The following is a 23,441-nucleotide window of genomic DNA, read 5'->3' as shown; positions in this document are numbered from 1 at the left end:
GGGGTACGTGAGACACATTTTTTAAACGATGGCCTGAAGAGGCTAAAAACCACGTTTTTAAATTTCAATTTCAAAGATTCTTTAAAATTACAAATTATCTGTATGAGTACTGTATGTTGTTATAGTAGTCTACTTGATAAAATGTTTTCTGGCATTTAGACCAGAATTTTTAACTTTCCTCTCCTACCTGAAACTCTGACTCATTCTAAGGGAAAACGAGTATTTGATAAGTAAAGCGCGAAAGAATGTATTACGTGAAGTTACGTAGGTAATTACATAATTAGATCTTCACCTGATATTGACAGGGAGATTATTTAAAAATAATACGTCATAGCACACATGCAGAAAATTATAAATGCACACAAACAATATTTTAATTATAAGTCAAGGGAAGAAACGACTTGGGACACACATTTGTAGATGGTAGGGCGATATTAAAATAGACAGTAGGAAAATAGTGTAAAGATGAGTGTTTTGTCAGCTAGTTCAAAACAAGGTCTAATGAAACATGATCTGTCCTTCTGAGCCATTTTCATGTGGCAACACACGTAAACAGTTTCTTTTTAAGACACCCCAAATCATGTTATTGTGAAGTTGCGCGCGCATGCGTAACTCTCTTGTTTTTTTATTTCTTGTTTAGAGAAGAACTGGACTAAGAAACTAGAAAGTTTAAATAAGCTAAGAAAAGTACGTAACAGTTATAAAGAATTATGAAAGATGTTGATCCTGAAACGCAAACTTTAGAAGAAACGATACAAAACCAAGCTGACTGGTTTAAACATCGCGGAAGCTAAATTTAAATGAGATGTAGACTTACCTTAACCATCATGGCGTGCTGCTGACATAGGACTAAATTATGACAGGAAGCCAAAAGGTCCTTGTGGAACATACCGGTGTACCAGAACGCGATCAGCATGCCTGAGTGGTCATTAAAATAGCTGTACTGTTATTCATTCAGTAATGGGTCTCATTTGCCCACGTATCGGGATTAATAGTCCACGCGAAGCAATTGTTAATGGGCGTACGTGTATAATGTTTCGTACAGAATTTGGGTGAATCAGGGAATTTATAGGTTATGGTTGACATATACAGCTTGGTAAAGATCGTGTTTGTATGGCTTCCTGCAATATTAAATTAAAATATGAGTCAATTTCAGTAAAATTTGCATCTCAATGGTAATGTTTTATCATTGTTAGCTGTTTTCATCAACTATTTTCTTCTCAAGTTTACTTTTCTGTCCTTGTTTTATTACCTAGTTTCTCTGTTCTAATTTAATTGAACGTTATGCTATTAAAGGCCAGTCCCTTATAATTTAACTTCATACGTCTGTAACAGCAGAATGGTTAACGTTAAAATTTCTGAGGTGGGAGTGGCACTAGTGCCAGGTTCTGAAATGACGTATGGTATTGTAGGTTATGTTTGAAAAGTATTAAGATTTTTAACAATTTTAGGAAACATACGAAGTGCATGACAATTCTTGAAGATCTGTCAGAATTTGATATTTGCAGATGACGCCAGTGACGTCAAAATTTGGGTCAACGATCTTTGCATGGGCAAGTATAGTCTAGCAGTCTAGACATAACTTGACGGATGATTCCTATGCGGATCCCAATGTAAAGTGTCCCTGATTACTGAAACATTTTACACAAATTGGAATGTGTGGACAAACTGTAGTAAAACAATGAAATACAGAACTTACACGGGGAGTTCCTCCAGTTATGGTGTTCGGTGTGGAGGTAAGGACTCTCCATCGTAAACAAATATCGTGATGAAATATTATATAGATTCGCGTTTGAGGCATCTTCAAAGGTCACCACACCACAGATGTGGCATACATCTGTATCAACAATCATGGCGCATAGGAGAAAGCGTTACTGCCTATTTGCTTAAACTGGCTGACATTGATAACTTAATGGCCAATTTTTGCTCGAAACTGTATAATTCGTTCCAGTCACGAATTTCTGTGACACAGCAAACACTCGTTGGTCACCGACATGATTTTCGACAATGAGACCATTCTGTGACGAGGTATCTGTCGGGGGAGAGGGGAATAATTATGTTTCATCATTACTCAATACAAGAAAATTACATTGATGACAGTGCTAGATCATTATTACCAGAGGTTCCCAAACTTTTATACCTTGCGGCCCCCTTAAAACATTTCATAAATTTCACGCCCTCCCCCCTTCCAGAACAAGTGCAAGCAAACAGATTTGACATAAAAATTTAGCTTTGAGTAAGACAACTGAACTACCTCAACCAAGCAAAGGATATTAAAAATGTTTCTCCATATTTTGTTAAAAAAAGTTTTTCATACAAACACCACTCGCCCCCCCAGGGGGGCGCGCCCCACACTTTTGGAACCTCTGGCCTAATTACTCTCTTGAATATGTTCATAACTATTTTCAATGGCGATCGATATATTTAGCGTTCTTTGCCTCTGCACGCTATATGAAGGACTTTATAAACATCTAAACTTTCACAGAGGTGTAAACAATGCCCAGAAAAAAATCAGGTACACGCATCCCTTCGTAACTAAACCCATAAATTAGTCCTTTCACCCAGACCAGGTATCAATCATAAACCAATATGCGTGCGTGTGTTTTTTTCCAAATTCAAATTACGAAAGATAAGATAGTCTTTTTTTTTCTAACTATAACGTGGGAATATACTTCTTACAAAAAAAATCGAGGTACACAGCAATAGCTAATTCAGTTGATTTGCGGTTCAATTATGTTGTCATAGTGAGAAACTACAGCCAATTAGGTACACAATGCGAAAACTATCACAAATAAAACATTTCCTACTTTATGTATTTTCCAACATTCATACATAACCTCACCAGGACCAAATCGAAAAAAAGAAAATTATCACAATTACGCTTTAACAAAACTCCGTTGTCATTTCGTATGACGATAATAGTTATTCTGATATCAGAAAACGCGGCTTGTTAATAGCGTCACTAGTTGATAACAGAACTATCAGCTTCATGAAGAATATCAAACCAAGACGCAGGACGATTCTTACTGATAACATTTGTAAAGACGCATATGGATCACAACCTGATATTCAAAATCGTTCAAACAAAATCGGTTTCAAATATGGTGTTTCACTAGTGCGTAATCTTGTTAGAGAAAACTACTTTGTAAGATAACATATTATTCTATTTACGATAGCATGTTTTTATAAACTGCCGTTAACCCTTTGAAGCCGAAGATCGTCTGAATATCATTTATGAATTCAGTCCGTACCGCGAAGAAAACACTACACCTCACCATTACGAAAATCAGCTGGTTAACCCTTTGAAGCCGAAGCTCGTCTTCATAATATTTACGAATCCAGACCGTACCGCGAAGAAAACACTTCACTTAACCATTAGAAGTCGAATCAGGCGGTACCACATAAGATTTAACAAAAGAACATCCCGGTCAAAGCCTTAAGTTTAAACAAATCTACTTCATTACCTTGTTGCCCGAATCGATTATGCAGTCCTAGGTCTGGAAGAAGTTGTGATCTGCTAATCAGCTACAATTCTAAGTCTAAAACATGTAATTTATCGATTTACCAACCTAACCATAAGAAAAAATTATTTTCGGATTATAAGCACACTATTCGCTAGAAAAGTTTATATTGCTTCCTAAAGTTACCAACTGGGTGGGAAAATGTGCCAGCACAAAAAGATCTATTCTCATTCGCACCACACCTTGCCAACCTTCTAGATTAAAAGTACAATATCCATGCGTTGGTCATCGTATGATAGTCTCAATGTTTGCATAGTTACCGCACTTCAGAGATTACATGAAGTGGAATGTATTCTCGTTGAGTGCGACGGTCGTCTTGCTGAATGACCATGGTGGCCAACAGGTGGTTCTGATCACGAACTTCGCACGTGTTCAGATACGATTTGCTGAGATGGTCGGCTATCGCTTTCAATAACCTCACAAACTGCGTTATCTTCATTCGGGGTTACGAATGCCGACAAAAATATGTGTACATATTGCAAGAAAGTGATGCATGCAACGTCATCAAACACCAAAAGTCGCGGGAAAGTGGTTACCACTCTTGCTTTCTTATTTGGGTGGTGTCGGGTTAAAATCTCGGTCAGCAGTTCGAATTAAAGTTCTTGTGGTTTTCTCAGGTAAATTACAGGAGGGCAACGCTTCCTGACGTATCCCTTCTATGGCATTCATCTTATGACCTACTGACATAGTCGCCCTCGGTGGACTAGTGGTTAGCGTGCTTGCCACTGAACCGTAAGTTTCGCGGGTTCAATCCCGGCCTAGGTCGATGGATTTTTTTTTAGAGCGGTAAAAATCCGTAGCACAACTTCCTTCGGAGGTGAAGTAAAGCCGGCGGTCCTATGTCGTAGATTTACGGCATGTAAAAGAATCTTACGAGCATGATACGAGATGTTTCGTAAGCAAAATTCAGCGGCCATTTCTCACCCAAAAAGTCTCCTGAATAACTGCTAGATGGCTCTGGCAGTCAAATCAGGATTGAGTAGAAATTGCGCAGTCAGTCACTCACCACTTCAAGCACGACGAAGACCAAGTAACCTCCGTAAAGAAGGCGGCGAGAACCCACAACATGATTGTAGTGCCGAGAAACAACTGACATAGTCGTTAAACAAACAACAAATAAAAGAACGTTGACAGAAAAAACATTAAAATGGATATTTACAAACAAAAATGTTAGAACACAACACTCATTGCGAGCCATTAATGCGACAGAACCTTTGGGTAGGCATAACATCAACAAATAGACATTGCCTAGGCTTTGGCTTCCGTAGTAGCTCGTAATACGAAGTTGTAACAAAGAAACAGTATAACGACCTGGCCTTGAAAAATAAACCCGTTCAACGCGATAAAGTACCGGTTCAATAACTACTTAAAAGCAGAGTCAGACTGACAGGCTAGCCGCTAATAGTTTTAAAGTGCCAGAGTCAGATTTACAGCAAATTAATTGTGATGGACGTCTCTCAAACAGATAACATGAGATTTCAAGTTCGATTGTTCATCAGGCACGTTACTGTCCCAAAGTTCACTGAACGTTGCCTATTTTAAACATATTATCCAATCTGTAGCATGATAACGCTATCGATTACAAAACATAAACTGTAAGGACTTGGTTATTTAAGATGGCATATTATCCATAAAGTTGTATCGTACCGCATGATAAACAAATACTTCAATATTAGTGCTCCTTGCCTTTGTATTTCCAAACCAACGTCACAAGAGCCTATTGTCAACATTAAATATATATATTTTTAATATTCCTTGTTATATGTTTCCAGCATTTATGGCCATAATCAGTGAATCCAACATATTATAACTAACTAGATGGCTTATGGAACCCGAAGGTTCATCACCGAATTAACCAAAGCCCTGTCCTTGGCCAACAAAATCCAGTCTCTTTCAACTCCTATCTCCCATAGATCCCGCCTGAGATTATCATCCCATCTACATCTAGGTCTTTCCAGAGGTCTCTTCCCCTCAGGCTTCCCGACCAATACGTGGCGCACACCTCTCGTCATGCTTTTCTTGCTGGTATTAAGAAGTTTGTGTTTGTTACTGTAATATTGCATAATAAGTAAATAATATAAACCTTCTGTTTTATCCAGTTTATTTTTTCTCCCAGATCCTTTATCAGCCCATAATGTACCAACCCAGACACCAGTCTCAACTGTTTTGCTGGTAATTTTTAACCATGATGACTTTAACATTTCTTATTGAAATTTGCATGTTGAAGGCTGCACATCCCAGCATATAAAAGATGTCCCACTATAAGCCATGTAGGCATTTCGGGGGAGAGGTGGTATAGCTCCTACTCATTCTTAACCTCGGTACTAGATGGGGTAAGCGGTCAGCATCGAGCCCCGGCCGCGGTTTACCCCTGGGAAAGGACCACGGTACACATCGGATAGGAGGCTGGGTGGGCCCTAGAGCCGGTCTGGACGCTGAGGTTAGAGGAAAAATCCTCTGTCCCCCCCATACCCAGTCACTATACTGACTGAGCTATGCCGGCTCATCGTCCGAGCATATAACGGTAGCAAATTGAATAAAATGTGAAATTATGTCTTTGTTTGATTTCTTCCTTAAATTTACTCCCAATCAGTCATGTTAAACTGTAAGGTTATTGACTTCCTAACTAGTTATCAAATAGTACACGCAAAGCTAATAAAAGACTTGATCAAACAATAAAGTTTAAAAAATACAGCTACTTTTTCATAAATAACAGTTACTTTTATGTGATTACCTCATGAAGTGAAAGTTTAAAGGCGAAGACTTTATCATTCATAAGAGAAAGCAATGCGGTTGCATGGAAGCATTAATTTAAATAAACCGACAGCTGATTAGTATATATAGCGTGGCTATGAAGCAGCATGCAACACCAAAGCAAATAGTTGAAACGCATTATAAAAACAGAATGAGGCAACACAGAAACATGTGAAAATGTAGTCATGCTATTCTATATTATTAACAATTCAATTGGTTATCTAATTAACCGCACGAATAATCTTCAGGTCAAGTAAAATTGATAATAAAAAACACACCTTGTATTCATATTTCAAAGATACGTAGCTAGTTGACAGGTCATGCAAGCTTGTGTTATATTATAAAAAGAGGTAAGAAAGAAAAAACACAAACTTGTGAAAATGTTGCTACTGAGCTACACAATTCTAACAACACTGCTGCTGGTTGCTGTTCACAGTAAGAAGGTTAACAGCAATCCAGGTAATGACTTCGTCAATATTTCTGGCATATATACCGATGTACGAGTCTGGCTTGCGAGTCCGGCTCGGCTCGGGTTCCATCGAGCCAAACTCGTTTGTGGGTGGGGTGTCACGAGCCGAGTCTGCTATGCGTGTGTGGTGAAATATATCCGAGCCCGGCTCACGAGTCAAGCTCGCCGAGCCAGACTCGTACGTGGATAGGCCACTTTAGTTTACTAATACTTAGTAATAACTGGAGAGCTCATTTGTATTTAAACTGAACACAGGAGCAGCAGACTTTCATCAATAATCATATTATCACAGCACACAATACATCATTCTAACTAAAACTACCAACTTACCAAAAATACACGGAGAGTACAAAATAACAAAATACTTTCAAAAATTATACAGAAAACAAATGCGGTGTACTTAGAATTTCACGCCCATACCAATCAACAGAAAAACGCTCAGTTTTATTGCACATGACCCAGGTAATTGTTCTCATTGTGCTCCTCCATTAGATGTCACTAGTTTTGAAAATTGCTGCCCCACAACAAAGGAACTGGTGTGTTCTGTAGTTAGTGAAGAAAGTCTGTAACAGCTGTGCAATGTGCATTTTGCAATTTCACATAGAACCACCCAACTGACTATCCTCTGCTGCAATATCTGCGAGAGTTGAGGCAGCAAATCACGATTACCATAGTCAGGTTTATTGAGTTTTTGTACTTTTAGACTTATAACATATATTTAAATATAAGTCTAATGGTTATTGCAGAAATCAGTTGATTTGTAGGCAGTTTGTATTCTTAAGGTACCGGAGCCAAAGTTACAAAGCATTATTCCCGCACCATGTGGCTCAACGTGTCGTTGAATCTCCCTAAGCGTGAGGCCACCGGCGGCTCACACGGTATAGAAATTATTCGTAAGATTTTATATCGAGGTCGGAGTCAGTACATTTTTACCGACTTCGATTCCACCTAAAATTGCTTCTGACTCTGACTCCGACTCCACAGCCCTGGATTTCTATGGCAGTAAAAACTGAGAATTGCATTATTGTGGGTTATGGTACTGTCTACTTGTTTACTAAGTATTATATACATATAAAATACTTAGTAAACAATATACATAATATACATTTTAATATTATATACATATTTCATTATGATCTTTCTACAATCTTTTCAAGAGGGGACTATGAGTCACAGAGAGCCCATATGACAATGTAAACTTGTAATGTGCTAGACACAGAATCTTGCAAGCTTAATCTAGTTTTTTTTATAATTAAGTATTTTAATACTGTTTTAAAATTTCTACAGCTCCAAGTAATATTGCATTTATAATAATGGTGTGGGATGTAAGAATATTTATGGCTTGGTCACAGCTCTGTCACTGGTTCAAATTTTTCCAATCTATGAATATTTTTATCACAATAATCTTAATTATTGTCATTAGTCAAACATTTTTCAGGTAAACCCTTGAAAAGTAATATAACTGAGACCAGGCCTTAAGAACTAACTCCACAGATGCATATAACTCTAAATTTGTACGCAAAATAAACAATACCACATATTTCAGTCATTCAATATGAAAAATAAAAGAGACGGCCTTAAAGGACACCTGTGTACTATGCATACGTATGCAGTGGGAATAAATTTGATATTCTTGGAACTTTTACTACTAATATTTGAAATTTAATTTCAAGATTCGAGATTTATTTCAAGATAACTTAACCTCAACGCAAAATAATTAAACTAATTAAAAGTAACTGTTAAATTTGGGTAATCAAAATATACTTATATATGCACATTGGCAATTTAGAAAAGCTCTTGCTTATTATTTAAAATTTTTTTTTTTTCAGATGAAGAAAGGCAAATGACAGATGAGATTTTACACGAGTTAAAACTTTTTGACAACAGTCGACTGCTCACAAATCAACTCTTCTCCATAATGAGAAAATTACCTTTGGCCTCGCTGTTTAGTTTTTTACCCACTCATAAAGGGATTGTAATATATGACTGGACAATCTGTACTGCATGTTATTCAGTAATCGAAGCTCTGCTGATATACTCACAAAGCCATTCACATCAGGATCTCCGCAACCTTATATATTCAATGTGTATTAACCTTGAAACACACAGTGATGAAATATGTGCTGGCGTTATTGACTTGAACACGGTAATTGAAATCCATTTAGAACATCTGTATTACCATTTCCGATAGGCTATGACAAGACCATGCCATGCCTCAGACTGTTAAGAAAATAATGCTTGAAATATTTATAAGATATACAGGATGAGTCAAAAGCATATTTACAAACTTTGTGTGCGTGTTCCTGGATCAAAAATAATAAAAAATGTTCCTATGAGCATGGGATCGCAAATGTTTACTTTTCAAAATAATAGCCAAAAATAAGTTTCAACGTATGCCTTTATTGCCAAATATAAGGACAGGGATGTTTCTTTATAACAGACGTTCAAAGGTTGTTCCTCCATTCTCCACAAATGCATGAGCACGACGTACACAAGACTGACGAATTCGTTCGTACCCACCAGGGTTTCCTTGAATCATCTGGCATGCATTCTGCACACGTTCTCATAGGTCGTCTTCATTGTTTATGGGTGTTGCATAAATGACGGACTCCAAGTGACCCCACAGATAAAAGTCGAATGGAGTCAGGTCCAGTGACCTCGGTGGCCATGCTACTGGGCCACCGCGTCCAATCCATCCCTGAGGGTACTGTTCATTGAGATGATCTCTGACATGACAGGAAAAATGTGTTGGGGCTCCGTTGTGCACAAACATTTGCCTTCTTGTATTCAGTTGTACATCTTCAAGGCGTGGCAAGTGTCTTCTTAAGAATCACCGATATGAAGGTCCTCTTAGACGCGATGGAAGCATGTGTGGACCAATAAGCATGTCGCCAACATTTCCTGCCCAAACGTTAATTGAAAATCTTTGCTGGAAGCTGGATTCACTTTGACATAAAGTCAACTCATTTAAACTTATTTTTGGCTATTATTTCGAAAATGAAACATTTGCGACCCCATATTCATAGGATGTTTTTTATTTATGATCCTAGAACACACACATGAAATAAATAATTTTGACAGAATACGAAAAACGGAAAGTTATCTATACATATAAACTATCCATACTCATGAGCATTTTAAACAGCAGATGTTATTTGTAATAATTTAACACATTCTACAGGAAACAATAGCCTATATACTTAACAACACTAAAGGACTCACTTCTAGTCGAATATGTGGAATTGTATTCCAAGGCAGTGGGTGTTCAGAAGACGAGCCTAGTCTTGAATGGACTGTCAATGTTGACCCTGGACCCAAGCCACAAGCCAACAGAGAAAACAACAGGAGGACAGATGTAAGAGACATCTTATACATAAAACTCTCTATTCAGATGAAACCATTATAACCATAAGACTGCAACCTATATTTACTAAAAACAAGTACACACCTAATTTCAGGTATTTTATATAATTTCTTTCTACTCCAGAAAAGACTTAGAGGCATTACTTAGTAAAGTCTGAAAAGGAAATTGGGTTTCTACCTTGTAGTTGCACAATGATGCCTTTTCAGCAACTCCTGCGGAAATAACTGGCTAGAACTTACAGATATGTGCCACTATCCATCCTCCATAAACTAAATTTATATTCCTCCCCCAGTATTGTCAGGGTGATTAAGTCGAGAAGAATGAGATGGGCGGGGCATGTAGCGCGCATGGATGGGACAAGAGGTGTGCACCGGGTATTGGTTGGGAAGCCTCAGGGGAAGAGACCGCTGGGGAGACCTAGACGTAGATGGGAGGACAATCTCAGGCGGGATCTATGGGAGATAGGAGTTGAAGGAGATTGGATTTTGTTGGCCCAGGACAGGGTCCGGTGGAGGGCTTTGGTTGATTCGATGATGAACCTTCGGGTTCCGTAAGCCATCTGGTTGGTTGGGTCCACTATTTGGGAAGCCTGAGGGGAAGAGACCTCTTGAGTGACCTAGACGTAGATGGGAGGATAATCTCAGGCGGGATCTATGGGAGATAGGAGTTGAAGGAGATTGGATTTTGTTGGCCCAGGACAGGGTCCGGTGGAGGGCTTTGGTTAATTCGGTGATGAACCTTCGGGTTCCGTAAGCCATCTGGTTGGTTGGGTCCACTATTTGGGAAGCCTGAGGGGAAGAGACCTCTTGAGTGACCTAGACGTAGATGGGAGGATAATCTCAGGCGGGATCTATGGGAGATAGGAGTTGAAGGAGATTGGATTTTGTTGGCCCAGGACAGGGTCCGGTGGAGGGCTTTGGTTAATTCGGTGATGAACCTTCGGGTTCTGTAAGCCATCTGGTTGGTTGGGTCCACTATTTGGGAAGCCTGAGGGGAAGAGACCGCTGGGGAGACCTAGACGTAGATGGGAGGATAATCTCAGGCGGGATCTATGGGAGATAGGAGTTGAAGGAGACTGGATTTTGTTGGCCCAGGACAGGGTCCGGTGGAGGGCTTTGGTTAATTCGGTGATGAACCTTCGGGTTCACTAAGCCATCTGGTTGGTTGGGTCCACTATTTGGGAAGCCTGAGGGGAAGAGACCGCTGGGGAGACCTAGACGTAGATGGGAGGACAATCTCAGGCGGGATCTATGGGAGATAGGAGTCAAAGGAGACTGGATTTTGTTGGCCCAGGACAGGGCTTTGGTTAATTCGGTGATGAACCTTCGGGTTTGTAAGCCATCTAGTTAGTTAGTTAGTTAGTTATAGTTGGTGAGTTAAGTAGGGAACAAGTCTTCATCATTTCAGTAGTCTTTTATGAGTTATATTGTCAATAAGCAAATGTAAACACAAAAGCAATTATATTTCAGTAAAATAATTAAAATCATATTTTGACTTCTCAGTTAATATATATTTATTATGAGGAAATAGCGCAGAAATAACGCAAAGCCTGATCTGAAGTGTCAATATTATTAAACAATATTAATTATTATAATAAAATGATGCCAACTTGATAAACATTAAAATATTTCTCTCTACACTTTTTAGGCCACTGACACCCTGACTATCATACAAATATCAGACATCCACCACGATCAAACATATTTACCTGGTGGGAATGCAGAATGTGGCGAACCGATGTGCTGCAGAAGCGTTCAGGGCAGTCCGCCAAATGAAGAGGCAGCAGCTGGTTACTGGGGTGATTACAGAACTTGTGATACGCCATGGAATGTTTTTCAAGATACACTGCAGCAAATCAAGAAGACTCATGAGGTAAAGAATATTTTGTTTAATGTAAGTATGAATTAAAACTTGGTAGAAAAAGAAGAAATGAGCAGTGGTCATTAAATACAGTGACATTAGTTTAATATCTGAATCTACACGTTAAACCATAGCGCACAATAGACTGTCAGATCTTCAACCAGATGTTTTTGTCCCTCACTGCAGAAATTTTGTCAGAACATACATAACCACATTTTGTACAACACAGTGAAATTCTTCAGTGAGGAATTAAAAACTGAGTTAATATTGCAGGTTAATTTAATTCACAAGTTTCCCCTCAGTTTTCAACATCTGAGAATGAACATAAAATCCAGAAACCAGTGTTTCAGTTCTACCAATGCCACAAACATTTCTAATGATTCAAATATATATTTATTATTCAAGTCTATACACAAACTTTTAAATTGTTGATGTTAAAATTCAAAATTAATATTAATATTCTGCGCCATTCATCGTTATCTCGATGTTACAATATTGCGCTTTATACTACAACATGTTTCAATGTCATAGCATCATCTTCAGGTTTTTTATCTTTAATTTTAAATTTTAACATCAACAATTTAAAAGTTTGTGTATAGACTTGAATAATAAATATATATTTGAATTTTAAACACAAACATGACGCATCTAAACTATAAACTAAATTTCTAATGATGTTAGTCTTGGAAAAAGAGCATATTCAAACACTGCTAGCAGACTTTTCTCTCAAGATTTCTATGGCTTTTCACAGATTGTATATCACAAGGGGTTAGGATTTGTATGTTCTAAGAGTAAAGATGTATTAAGTACAAAGGTGACCATTCTTCCTTTCTCTCACATATGAATTTTGTACCTTCATGTAATCAGAGTTTAAACATTTTTTATATCACACTGACTTGGTGCCTACCCACAGTGATGTTCCCACACAAAACATTCTTGCCTGAGAATTATAAAAATCACTAATATACTCGTAATCATTAAAATCTGTGTAGCCTTTCTTTAGAAGCTAACATTTGCACAATTAATTAATGAATTCCCTACCTTTTATGGAACCAAAGGGTGAGAAAAGCATATAACAGCAGAAAATTAGGACAACAGCACCAAGAGGAACTGAAACGTCTATCAAAGCAGTTGCTATTAGCTAAACAAAATGCGCAGGAAACATTTTTACGGACAATATTAAGAAATGAAGGTAAATGCTGGACCGATTTCTACAAGTATGTAAAACGACGTAAAGGAAACAGGGAAAATATTCCGGCGATCAAGGATGGTAATGGACGGCTCAATACTGACTCGATAGAAAAGGCCAACTCCCTTAATTTCTATTATTCTTCGGTATTTAGCTGCGAGCGTAGCATCCCGCAGATACAATGCGCTAACTCAGGCGAACCCTTCGCCATTAGTACTAAAATCATTAGAAAAAGGCTAGCAGGGATGGGAAGAAGCAAATCAGTAGGGCCTGACAGCATTTCTGGGGAAATTCTAAAACTGGGTGGGGAAGCCATGATTCCATACCTGGCGCGATTATTGGACGTAACAATTAATAATGCCACTATACCAAGGGACTTGAAAAAAGCCATAGTGGTTCCTATTTACAAAGGAGGTGATCGATCATTGGTCACAAATTACAGACCGGTCAGTTTAACATCGGTGGTCTGCAAACAAATGGAACACGTTATAGCATCGTACCTGAGGAAAAACTGGGAGGAAAAGAATTGGTTATTCGAGGGTCAACATGGGTTCAGGCCGGGATATTCATGTGAAAGTCAACTAATCACGGTTTGTCAGGACATTGCAGACACACTGGATAACGGACGAAGGTTAGACGCGATTATAATCGATTTTTCGAAGGCCTTCGATTTACTTCCTCACGATCGGCTGCTTATGAAAATCGCGGCATCGGGCGTGGACTCGAGGATAGTCGTATGGATAAGAGAATTTCTTTTAGGCCGAACGCAGAGAGTTAGAGTAGGAGGGCAATTATCAGAGGAAGTCAGAGTAACATCAGGAGTACCGCAAGGGAGTGTATTGGGTCCACTTCTATTCCTCGCGTACGTAAATGATATTTGGAGGAACATTGAATCGACTATTAGACTTTTTGCAGATGACTGTATAATATATAGGAAAATTATAAATAGTAAAGATATAGAAAAGATGCAGATGGATCTGAACAGTCTGGGGGAGTGGGCGGTTGAAAATGATATGAAAATTAACCCAAGTAAAAGTAAGGCAGTTAGTTTCACGAGAAGTCGGGTGAAGGAACCACTAAACTATTCGTTACGGGACCAAATAATTCCGGAAGTGAGCAGTTGTAAATACTTGGGAATTATCTTAAGCAGCGATTTAAGCTGGGCTGATCAAGTAAATTATACGGTGAAAAAAGCCTGGAAGGCACTTCATTTTACAATGCGTGTTCTCAAAAAGGGGAACAGTAACACTAAAAGTCTAGCCTACACATCACTAGTGCGTCCGATTCTGGAATATGGGGCGGCGTGCTGGGATCCTTACAGGGAGGGGCAGATAAATGCGTTAGAACGGGTGCAAAGGAAAGCATGTAAATTTGCATATCACAGGAGCGATTCGAACTGGGAAACCCTGGCACAGCGTAGGAAGATAGCACGAATATGTGCTCTCTTCAAGGCGTACACGGGAGATCGGGCATGGAAAGCTATAGGTGACAGATTGCAAAGGCCATACTACCTGAGCAGAGTCGATCATATTCGGAAAGTTAGGAGCAGAAAACAAAGAACAGATATCGGAAAATATTCCTTTGTAAATAGGACCATCCAACTCTGGAACCAGCTACCTGCTGAGGTTTTAGGGACTCTCTCCTGTAAACCAAGTACGTTTAGGAAGAAGGTTAGGAAAGTGATAAATGAGGTGAAGTAAAGGGAATAGATGAGTGGGTGCAGTGAAGGGGGGTAAATTGGGGTGAGGATGGGAAGGCTTCATAAGTGTAGTGAAGTGAAGAGAAGGTCCTGATGAAACGTGTGATTCATTACTGTTACTGACTTATGTCTAGTTGGTATTAATTTTTAAGTTATGTACTTTAGGTTATACGGTTTTGTAATATTATGAGTTGTTTTATTTTGAGTGTGGTGTGTTGTTTTGTTGTGTCTTATTGTTTTTGTTGTCTTATGTTTTGTTGTGTCTTATTGTAGGACCACTGCCACCGGGTAAAAACCCATTTGCAGTCAAATAAATAATAATAATAAAAATAATTATGGTATGTATGGGAGCTCATCACCAGTTAATTGGACCATAAAAGTTAAAATGATATGAAAGTATCAATCAATTGAAGTTTCATAAAGGTAATACAAATTAAAAGCAACAGATTTCACAGTGTTACACAATTATTATTTTATCTATATTATTCCTGCAGAAAATTGATTATATCTACATGACTGGGGACATCGTAGACCATGCAATATGGAATACCAGCATTCAAAAGAATTCCGATGTAATAACAAAAGTTACACAAAAAATGAGGACAGATTTTCCAGACACACCAGTGTATCCAATTCTGGGAAACCATGAACCAAGTCCACTAAATGCGTGAGTGCATTTTATATTTACAGATTAAGATTTTCAGTCCTAATTTAAATGAAAAAAATGAAAAAAAAAAGTCTGAAAATTAAGTATGCAGATGCATACAATTTATCAGCATACTATAATTTCATGTAAGTTATTCAGTTTGTCCATAACTATTTATTAAATACATGAATGATATACTTTTTTATTTATCTGGTGCTTACTGAGTAGCTTTATATTTAATTTCTATCCCTTATAAAGCAGTTCTGAAATCTTTTATTTTCATCAGTGGTTTCCAAACTCTTTTTACTAAAGTTTTGTTCAGGGATTCAAAAAAAGTAATTATTAATGAACCTTAATTATATAAATGAAGTTCTTTATTGAGTGTTTGTAGTTTAATATGTATTATAATAAGGCCATCAGCTCCATTATGAAAGCTTCATAAACCCCTTGGGGCTGCGACTCCTAATTTGGGAACGGCTGATGTACAAAATATGAATCAACAAAAAAACAAAAGTATCTTTATGCTTTCAAATAAGTGGCAGTCCTAACTTGCTTAACTAAAAAATTAACTCATTATTAATAGAACAGAAAGCTTCAAAATCACCAATACCTAACAACCTTCCACAGGTCTCTATCTTAAGTCAGTTCAGTCCAAAAAACATCTTCAGTATGTATCTCTATTTCAGTCTTCCAAGCACCAAATTTCCCAGTAAGTCTCCTCTTCATAATGCTACAACATTTTTTATACCACCCATCTGAGCTACATACTGATCCAATAGTATTCTTAATTTATCTACTGAATCTATTTAGATTTCTCATCATCTGCTCCCTACTAAGTTAATATGCTTTAAATTCGAATATTTTCCATTGCATTATTCTTCAAATACTTAAAATTTAGTGTTCTTCCCTTACTGTAAAAGATCACATATAAAAAATAATTGGTACATTTTACTGAAAAAACTGAAATTTACAGAAGGTTTCTGAAAAATTTGTCTACTTCTACATGACTGTTATTTCTTTACAGGTACGCACCTCATTACATTACTGATGAGAAAGTTTCCACAAAATGGTTATATGAACTGATAGCAGACCTGTGGTCTGTTTGGTTGCCACCAGACACCAGAGAAACTATTTTACGAGGAGGATTCTACACTGTGCTAGCGCGGCCTGGGTTTCGAATCATAGTTCTAAACAATAATGTCTGCTACAATTTAAACTGGTAAACAGAGAGCATAATCTTAAAAAAAGAGCTATCAAAATTCTTACCTTATACAATTCATGCTCTTGTTCATAAGAAATTGTTCCCTTCCATTTTGAAAAAAAAAAAAAAACCCATTCACTTCATGTTACATAAAATAATCTGATAAGTGTAAGAATGAAAAGTCTTTTCAGAGCAATTTGATCTGATATCGTTTCATGCCTTTCATAACTAGCTTTTGACATTAAAAGAATATCTCAAACAACACACATTATACCACAGTATTCAGTTAAAAAGATCCACATATTTATTTTATATTCCACATCACAACTTCAGGGTTGTCTGTGCTTCTGTTAGATCGTAACTATCGACAGGAAGTGTACGAATCAGTGCCAACTGCTACAAGATTTTCTCAATACAAGTAAAGTATTACCCCACAAAACAATAAGATAAACTTAACTGTATTATAAGAGATGCTGAAAATTATGTCTTTCGTGCATGTATGCAATCTCTGTACCATTTAAATATGTTAAAATTCACTGCTGTTGCTTTGGATGCTGACAATTTCAAGATGCTGGTCTCTTGTGCAAGGCATCTCCGTGATTTCTGTGGCATGTGTTCTAACCCAGCCCTTACTTCGTCTAGTTTTCTTTGGGAAGTACACAACATATTTCAAGGAGGTTTCTTGCCCAGAAGTTACCCAATAGACCTGGAAGTCTGTTGTGCTGGAACTGTGAACCCAGGAAATTTACGAAGAAATTTTCTCTGACATTTTCTAGTAAAACCATATTTCACATACTATTCATACAAAAACACAAGCTGTTAAACATTATATTAAACCCATATCCACACACGCACAATAACCAATACTTAACATGATGTTAGACAGGTAGACAGAATCAATTATTTATTTTAATCCGTCTGATCACAATATAATTTTATTTTAAATTTCTTATAATTAAGATAATAAAATATCATTCATGTTCCTTATCGATTGCTCGAAATGTAAATCGATCAATCGATAAGGAACATGAATGATATTTTATTATCTCAATTATAAGAAATTTTAAATAAAATTATATTGTGATCAGACAGATTAAAATAAATAATTGATATAATATTCACAATATGATGCAATTACACTATCTTAGGTAGACAGAAGTTGCAAATCTGGGACAACACGTAAACCATGAGTGAACCAAGATCCTTCTTACCTTCAGTCAAACTTATTCAATTTCAGTAGTCAAAATTACAAATATAATACCGGCTGTCTCAAAAAGAATTATACATATTATAATATAAAATATTAACGTTACTATCAATCATCATGTGCTGTGATTATGAGGGGAAACTAGTGTGGTCTACGCTTGACAGATGACAATGCAATATCATTTCTCATGATCTGGACCAATGGATATGATGCAGAGGATCTGCCCCTCCACCTGACTTTTCTTGTGGGGTTACTTGAAGGACGCAGTACACAGCACAAATTCAGCAACACTTCAAGAGTTCTGGAGAGAAAAAAAAAACCCTGAATGGTCTTGCGCTGTCCCAGCAGCAACTTTAGTGGCTGCCTGTCAGTCAGCTGATAATTCACAAAGTGCCACGCTGATATACATAATGGTTTAATTAAAATGTCATCATTTGATTCACTGAATGTGTGTGTGTATATATATCTTTTTGCGATATTTTGTAGAACTGGAGAGCCATAAATAAGCACATGTGTCACTTACTAGAATGAGACAGATAAGTTCAGAAGCACAAGCTTGTTTAGACAATAAGTGTACAAAGAAGAAATATCTTATTATTTGGCAGGTGGTTGGTTTACAACCCAAAAGACCAAGATGGCCAGCTACAGTGGTTGGCGGACACACTGCTCCAGGCTGAAAATGATGGAGAAAACGTTCACATTCTTGCTCACATCCCTACAGGAGACACAGAATGTCTCAGGACATGGAGCCGAGAATTCCACAAGATCATTGACAGGTTAGTAACGTATCCTGCTACCAATGTCATAAGAAGTGGGACAAAACAATCAGTTATAATACTTAATGCAACGAAGATAAACTTGATTTTTGTCACTTCAACAAAACAGATGATGAAGTAATGAATAGATTAAAAATATGATGTGCTATGATTTATCTTTATGTTCCTGGTGACATGATAACAACTTGAAAACACACTCGACTTAGCCTTCAGATTATAATCTCCTGAGAGATTAAATTCCAGTATTAAAAAATATCCAATATTCTTCCTCCAGTAGAATCTTAGCTGCCCTGTCCCTCTATTTATAATTTAATTTACATATGATCATCTTCATAAAATATACTCTACCGAGACGTAGAGATGAAAAGTATAAACATTCAAGTTGCAGCTGCCATACATAACATAAGATCAGAATAATTTATAATGTGTGTACATTTATTTTCAGATTTGAAAACACGATAAGAGCTATTTTTAATGGACACACACATAATGATCACTTTCATGTCTATTACGCCACTAATGAATCAACTCGTCCTATCAGTATGGCAATCAATGGTGGAAGTGTAACCACATTCAATGACCTAAACTCTAATTATAAGACATACAGTGTGGATTCCGCCACTTACGTGAGTATATGAGATGATGGGGTAAGGAGGTTTGATCTAATAGACATGGCGGTGGAAAGAGAGGCTTGGTATTGGAAATGCTTACCAACGAGAACCCTTGTGTTTGAAAAACAGATGTGTTCTCCCACGCATACGTAATTTAAAGAACACCTTATGGTAATGTGTTGTGGAAATGCATTTAAAAACCACAATCTAAAACTTGTAGCAACTGGAAAAGTCAAAACCACAATCATAAGAATAAGTATAAAATACCAATTTCACTTCCTTTATCTACATCCATGCACTGAGAAATGGCAACAACTTTGCTCCTTGTAAGGAATGAATGTGTTGGCTATGTACTTTGGATCAAAGCAAAAATTCTGTTCATGCAGTCACTCTTGTAAATATCAGCACGTTTTTAACATAGGTATTCATCATTTCTAAGAACCTGAAAATTAAAGTATACAAAACAATAATCTTGCCTGTTGTTTTGTATGGGTGCGAAACATGGTCTCTCACTCAGAGGGAGGAACACAGATTGCAGGTGTTTGAGAATCGGGTGTTGAGGAGGATATTTGGGCCTAAGAGGGAAGACGATGGGGCGTGGAGAAAACTGCACAATGACGAGCTTAAAAATCTGTAATGCTCCCCCAGTATTGTGAGGGTGATTAAGTCGAGAAGAGTGAGATGGGCGGGACATGTAGCGCGCATGGATGGGACAAGAGGTGTGCACCGGGTACTGGTTGGGAAGCCTGAGGGGAAGAGACCGCTGGGGAGACCTAGACGTAGATGGGAGGATAATCTAAGGCGGGATCTATGGGAGATAGGAGTTGAAGGAGACTGGATTTTGTTGGCACAGGACAGGGTCCGGTGGAGGGCTTTGGTTAATTCGGTGATGAACCTTCGGGTTCGGTAAGCCATCTAGTTAGTTAGTTATTCATCATTAATTTGGAATTACTTGCAGAATATTCTTGATGCTGAAACCTGGATATTCAATCTGACAGAAGCCAACATAAACCCCAATGTGAATCCAACCTGGTATAAACTATACTCATTCAAAGATCAATATGGAGTGGAGTCCCTGTCCCCTATAGAACTGGATAAGCTCACCCATAAACTGGCTGCTAACAGAAGTCTTTTAGAGGAATACTCAAGGTAACTGATTCCTGTTGCACAGTTAAAAGTTATTACTTCACTCTGCATAATTATACCTCTACTTGACTCGTTTATTTGGATATGAAAATGATATCACAACTAACCTTTCCGTCTCTATAATTAAAAGTTAAAAAGTACTTAGAAACGGGAATAACAACTAAGAGACCATTTATAAAGCTTTATGTTGCAAACAAGGAGTTTTGAGCAGATCCAAACTCATGGTTCCTGTCCATTGGTCTGTACATATACCTGACTTATCAGCACTGGGGATATTTTATTACAAAGGCGTGTAATAAGAATCAAATATTATGTGAAACCCGGAACACACGCACCTTACAAAAATTGAATTTGTTATTTTGTCATTAGATTAATACGTGCAACAGGTCCAGAGTACAGAACAATGTACTGGATGGTCTAGAAGGATAGAAATGGACTGTCTTTAGAAATGGGATAGCAACAAATTTTTGCAGCTTCAAATGCTTTCGACAGTCAATGATAAATAAACAACGACCCAGTAGCATCAAAAGTTCAAGGATATTTGTGAACCGGAAGATAACCCATGAAGTGGGTGACGTGTAACATCGCAGAATGATGACAATGAGTGTTATGTATAGAGGGTTGCATAATCTGTCATCATACAGTATAGAAAAATGCAGAATTTCAGTTGGCAGTTGCCACAACGTCCTCAGGAAGGATTTGAAGATGTACCATATCTACCAACACAATGCAACAAGAATTCTTATGCAGGAATAATATAATGACTACATGAAGATCAGTTGGTCCTCCAGGTTGGGGGGTTGGTCGCAAGGCTAACAACCTTGCACCGTAAAAAGGAAGATGTTTCGAAACCTCAATCAAAGCCTCGGACAGACGGACTCCGAATGGAAGAGGAGAAATGAGGAGGCCATGGACCGAATATGGACCGGAGAGCCATAGAAGAAGAAAAAGAAGAACATGAAGATCAGTGATAAGCTCATCAGCACAGCAGATAACGATACACACTTCATCCAAAAGATCCTCACACGTTATGAGACTTGGTTTTTCCTGTAATATCTGCAAAGTAAATGACAGTGCTCCACGTGGAAGTCATCACTGCTACTGAGAGCCATGAAGTTCGGGTGGGGCCACTCAAATGGGAAGGTCACGTTGAAAATCTTTTGGGACTAGAATGATACTCTGCATCTCACACATTCTTGTGCTTGTCAGAGTGAACAAGAGGATAAAACAGTGCTCACCGATCTCTAGTACGTAATTTGCCTAAATAAATGCAAAATATGAGTGGTCAATGACCAGGAGTTTGTGCATGAGAATGCCCCAAAAGCAGCTCCCCAAACCGTGCTACTTCCCCACACTATGCAATGTTCACTTGTTTCAAGCAGCTCTGAAGAGTGTGTTGCAGGAGACTGCATAAAGACACTTCCAAAAATGTTTTTAAAAACTGTATAAATGCTGGCAGAAGTTTTTAGCTGCACAGAAAATGTGTTTAAAGCCTTTTTATCATGGGTGTATTTTGGGTATGGTTGCTGTTCTAGAGCTGCTTGAAGCTACCATACAAAATGCCAGATACTGATTGAAAATCTCAGCCCCAAACATAATAAATACTATTTTTTTAAATCTACCTAACATATTTACATATTTTAAGGACATACTCATGACATCTTAGAATACTTCTGTATGATATCACTTCTAATTATGAGTTTTCACAGAAATGATGTAGTTCTTCAAAAGCTATTAACATAAATATTCTTTTCTGTCTCATACAGCAATTATGACTAATTCTTATAGCTTATTACCAAAAAAGTACTGATCATAACGTGTCGCCCTCGCTGGACTAGTGGTTAGCGTGCTCGCCACTGGACCCAAGGTTCGCGGGTTCAATCCCGGCCAAGGTCGATGGATTTTAAGGGTGATAAAAATCTGCAGCACAACTTCCTTCATGATTTATTCTTGATAATAAAATTTGTAAAATTAAACTACAAGAAACTGGGATTTCTGCCATTTTTATTTCTTGGCTATAATGATGTGTACTAATTTAGGCAGTTGTGGTAAGCAACACTGCTACAGTTCAAGGCTAACAAAAATTAGTTTGTTTATAGACGATACTAATATATGAAGGCAGTATTCAAGCAGACGGCAAAGAAACTTTTCTCTGTTACAGATATTATGTGAAAGATGCTGATACAGTGCTTGCAAATAGATGTGACACAGACTGTCTAAAAGGTAGACTCTGTTACATAGCAACTGCAAAGATGGGGGATACTACACAATGTGATATATTAATGCAAGAATACGAAGAAGCTAATGGAAGCGGCAGTGGCGGCATCATTGATACTGTTACTCGCTATCTGAAGTCATATATCAGCGGTTAATAATTTCCACAGTGATAAAATTCTATTTTGTTTTACATAAAATTTGTTATCTTACTCAAATAAGTTGTTTTCTTTGAAAGGCATGCAGCCATATTTAAAACCAAGTAGAGTTTATAACTTGTGTTCGGCAAGGCCGTGGTCTAGGCAACATGGAGTTTTCCTCCGGGGGATTCCCCGGTTTCTCTGTGGCATCCCAACAATTACTCCATTCACACACAGAAGAAGGCAATGGCAAACCACTTCTGGATCATCTGCCAAGAACGTATATGAACAGGCCACAGTCCGAGAAAAGGATGGAAGGATCCTGTTCATATGGACCTGTCGTCAGACAGAACACTAAATAAATAAATAAATAGACAAGGCTACTTTCGTTGTGCCAGAAGTCACGCTCAGTATAAGAACGAGATGCGTGAATTAGCTAGCTCCTTCTTAGTGAATACGTGACAAAGTTAATACAGTCATAAGATGTTCTGTAACACTGGCATTAATGTAAGAAAGTATGATTAAGCATGCTTTAACTTGGGCAATAAATTAAGTTCACATTAATGTTATTATCACAGATGATAGAATGATGCTGTAACTTGCTATATCTGAAATATAAACATGAGCACCATCTTTAAATATTA

At 37.7% G+C, this 23,441-nt stretch overlaps 2 protein-coding genes across 3 annotated transcripts in view; one reads left to right on the top strand and one right to left on the bottom strand.

The window, feature by feature from the left end:
• Positions 1–11,945, bottom strand: part of LOC110838424 (uncharacterized) — a 17,639-nt gene extending 5,694 nt beyond the window's left edge. The window contains exons 1-2 of one of the 2 annotated variants that reach the window (XM_087355194.1): positions 11,817–11,945; positions 818–918 (exon numbers count right to left, since the gene is read on the bottom strand). In XM_087355194.1, the coding sequence (XP_087211320.1) occupies positions 818–916 (99 nt within the window). In that variant the 5' untranslated portion in view covers positions 917–918; positions 11,817–11,945. Of the gene's footprint in view, positions 1–817; positions 919–1,699; positions 1,996–11,816 lie in introns of those variants that run through there. The other variant, XM_022081597.2, reaches the window with a different exon arrangement.
• Positions 4,238–23,441, top strand: LOC110838431 (sphingomyelin phosphodiesterase). The gene is made up of 9 exons (XM_087355193.1): positions 4,238–4,739; positions 9,926–10,099; positions 11,756–11,980; positions 15,351–15,523; positions 16,527–16,721; positions 18,516–18,686; positions 19,132–19,312; positions 20,256–20,446; positions 22,605–23,441. Exons 1-9 carry the CDS (start codon positions 4,689–4,691, stop codon positions 22,813–22,815), a joined length of 1,572 nt encoding a protein of 523 aa, XP_087211319.1. The 5' UTR covers positions 4,238–4,688; the 3' UTR covers positions 22,816–23,441.

This window comes from Zootermopsis nevadensis, unplaced genomic scaffold (genome assembly GCF_977971745.1).
Source record: "Zootermopsis nevadensis isolate Lab colony 2312 unplaced genomic scaffold, Znev_1.0 Znev_ptg000024l, whole genome shotgun sequence".
NCBI lineage: Eukaryota > Metazoa > Arthropoda > Insecta > Blattodea > Termopsidae > Zootermopsis > Zootermopsis nevadensis.
This window is presented reverse-complemented; position numbering and strand designations above follow the sequence as displayed.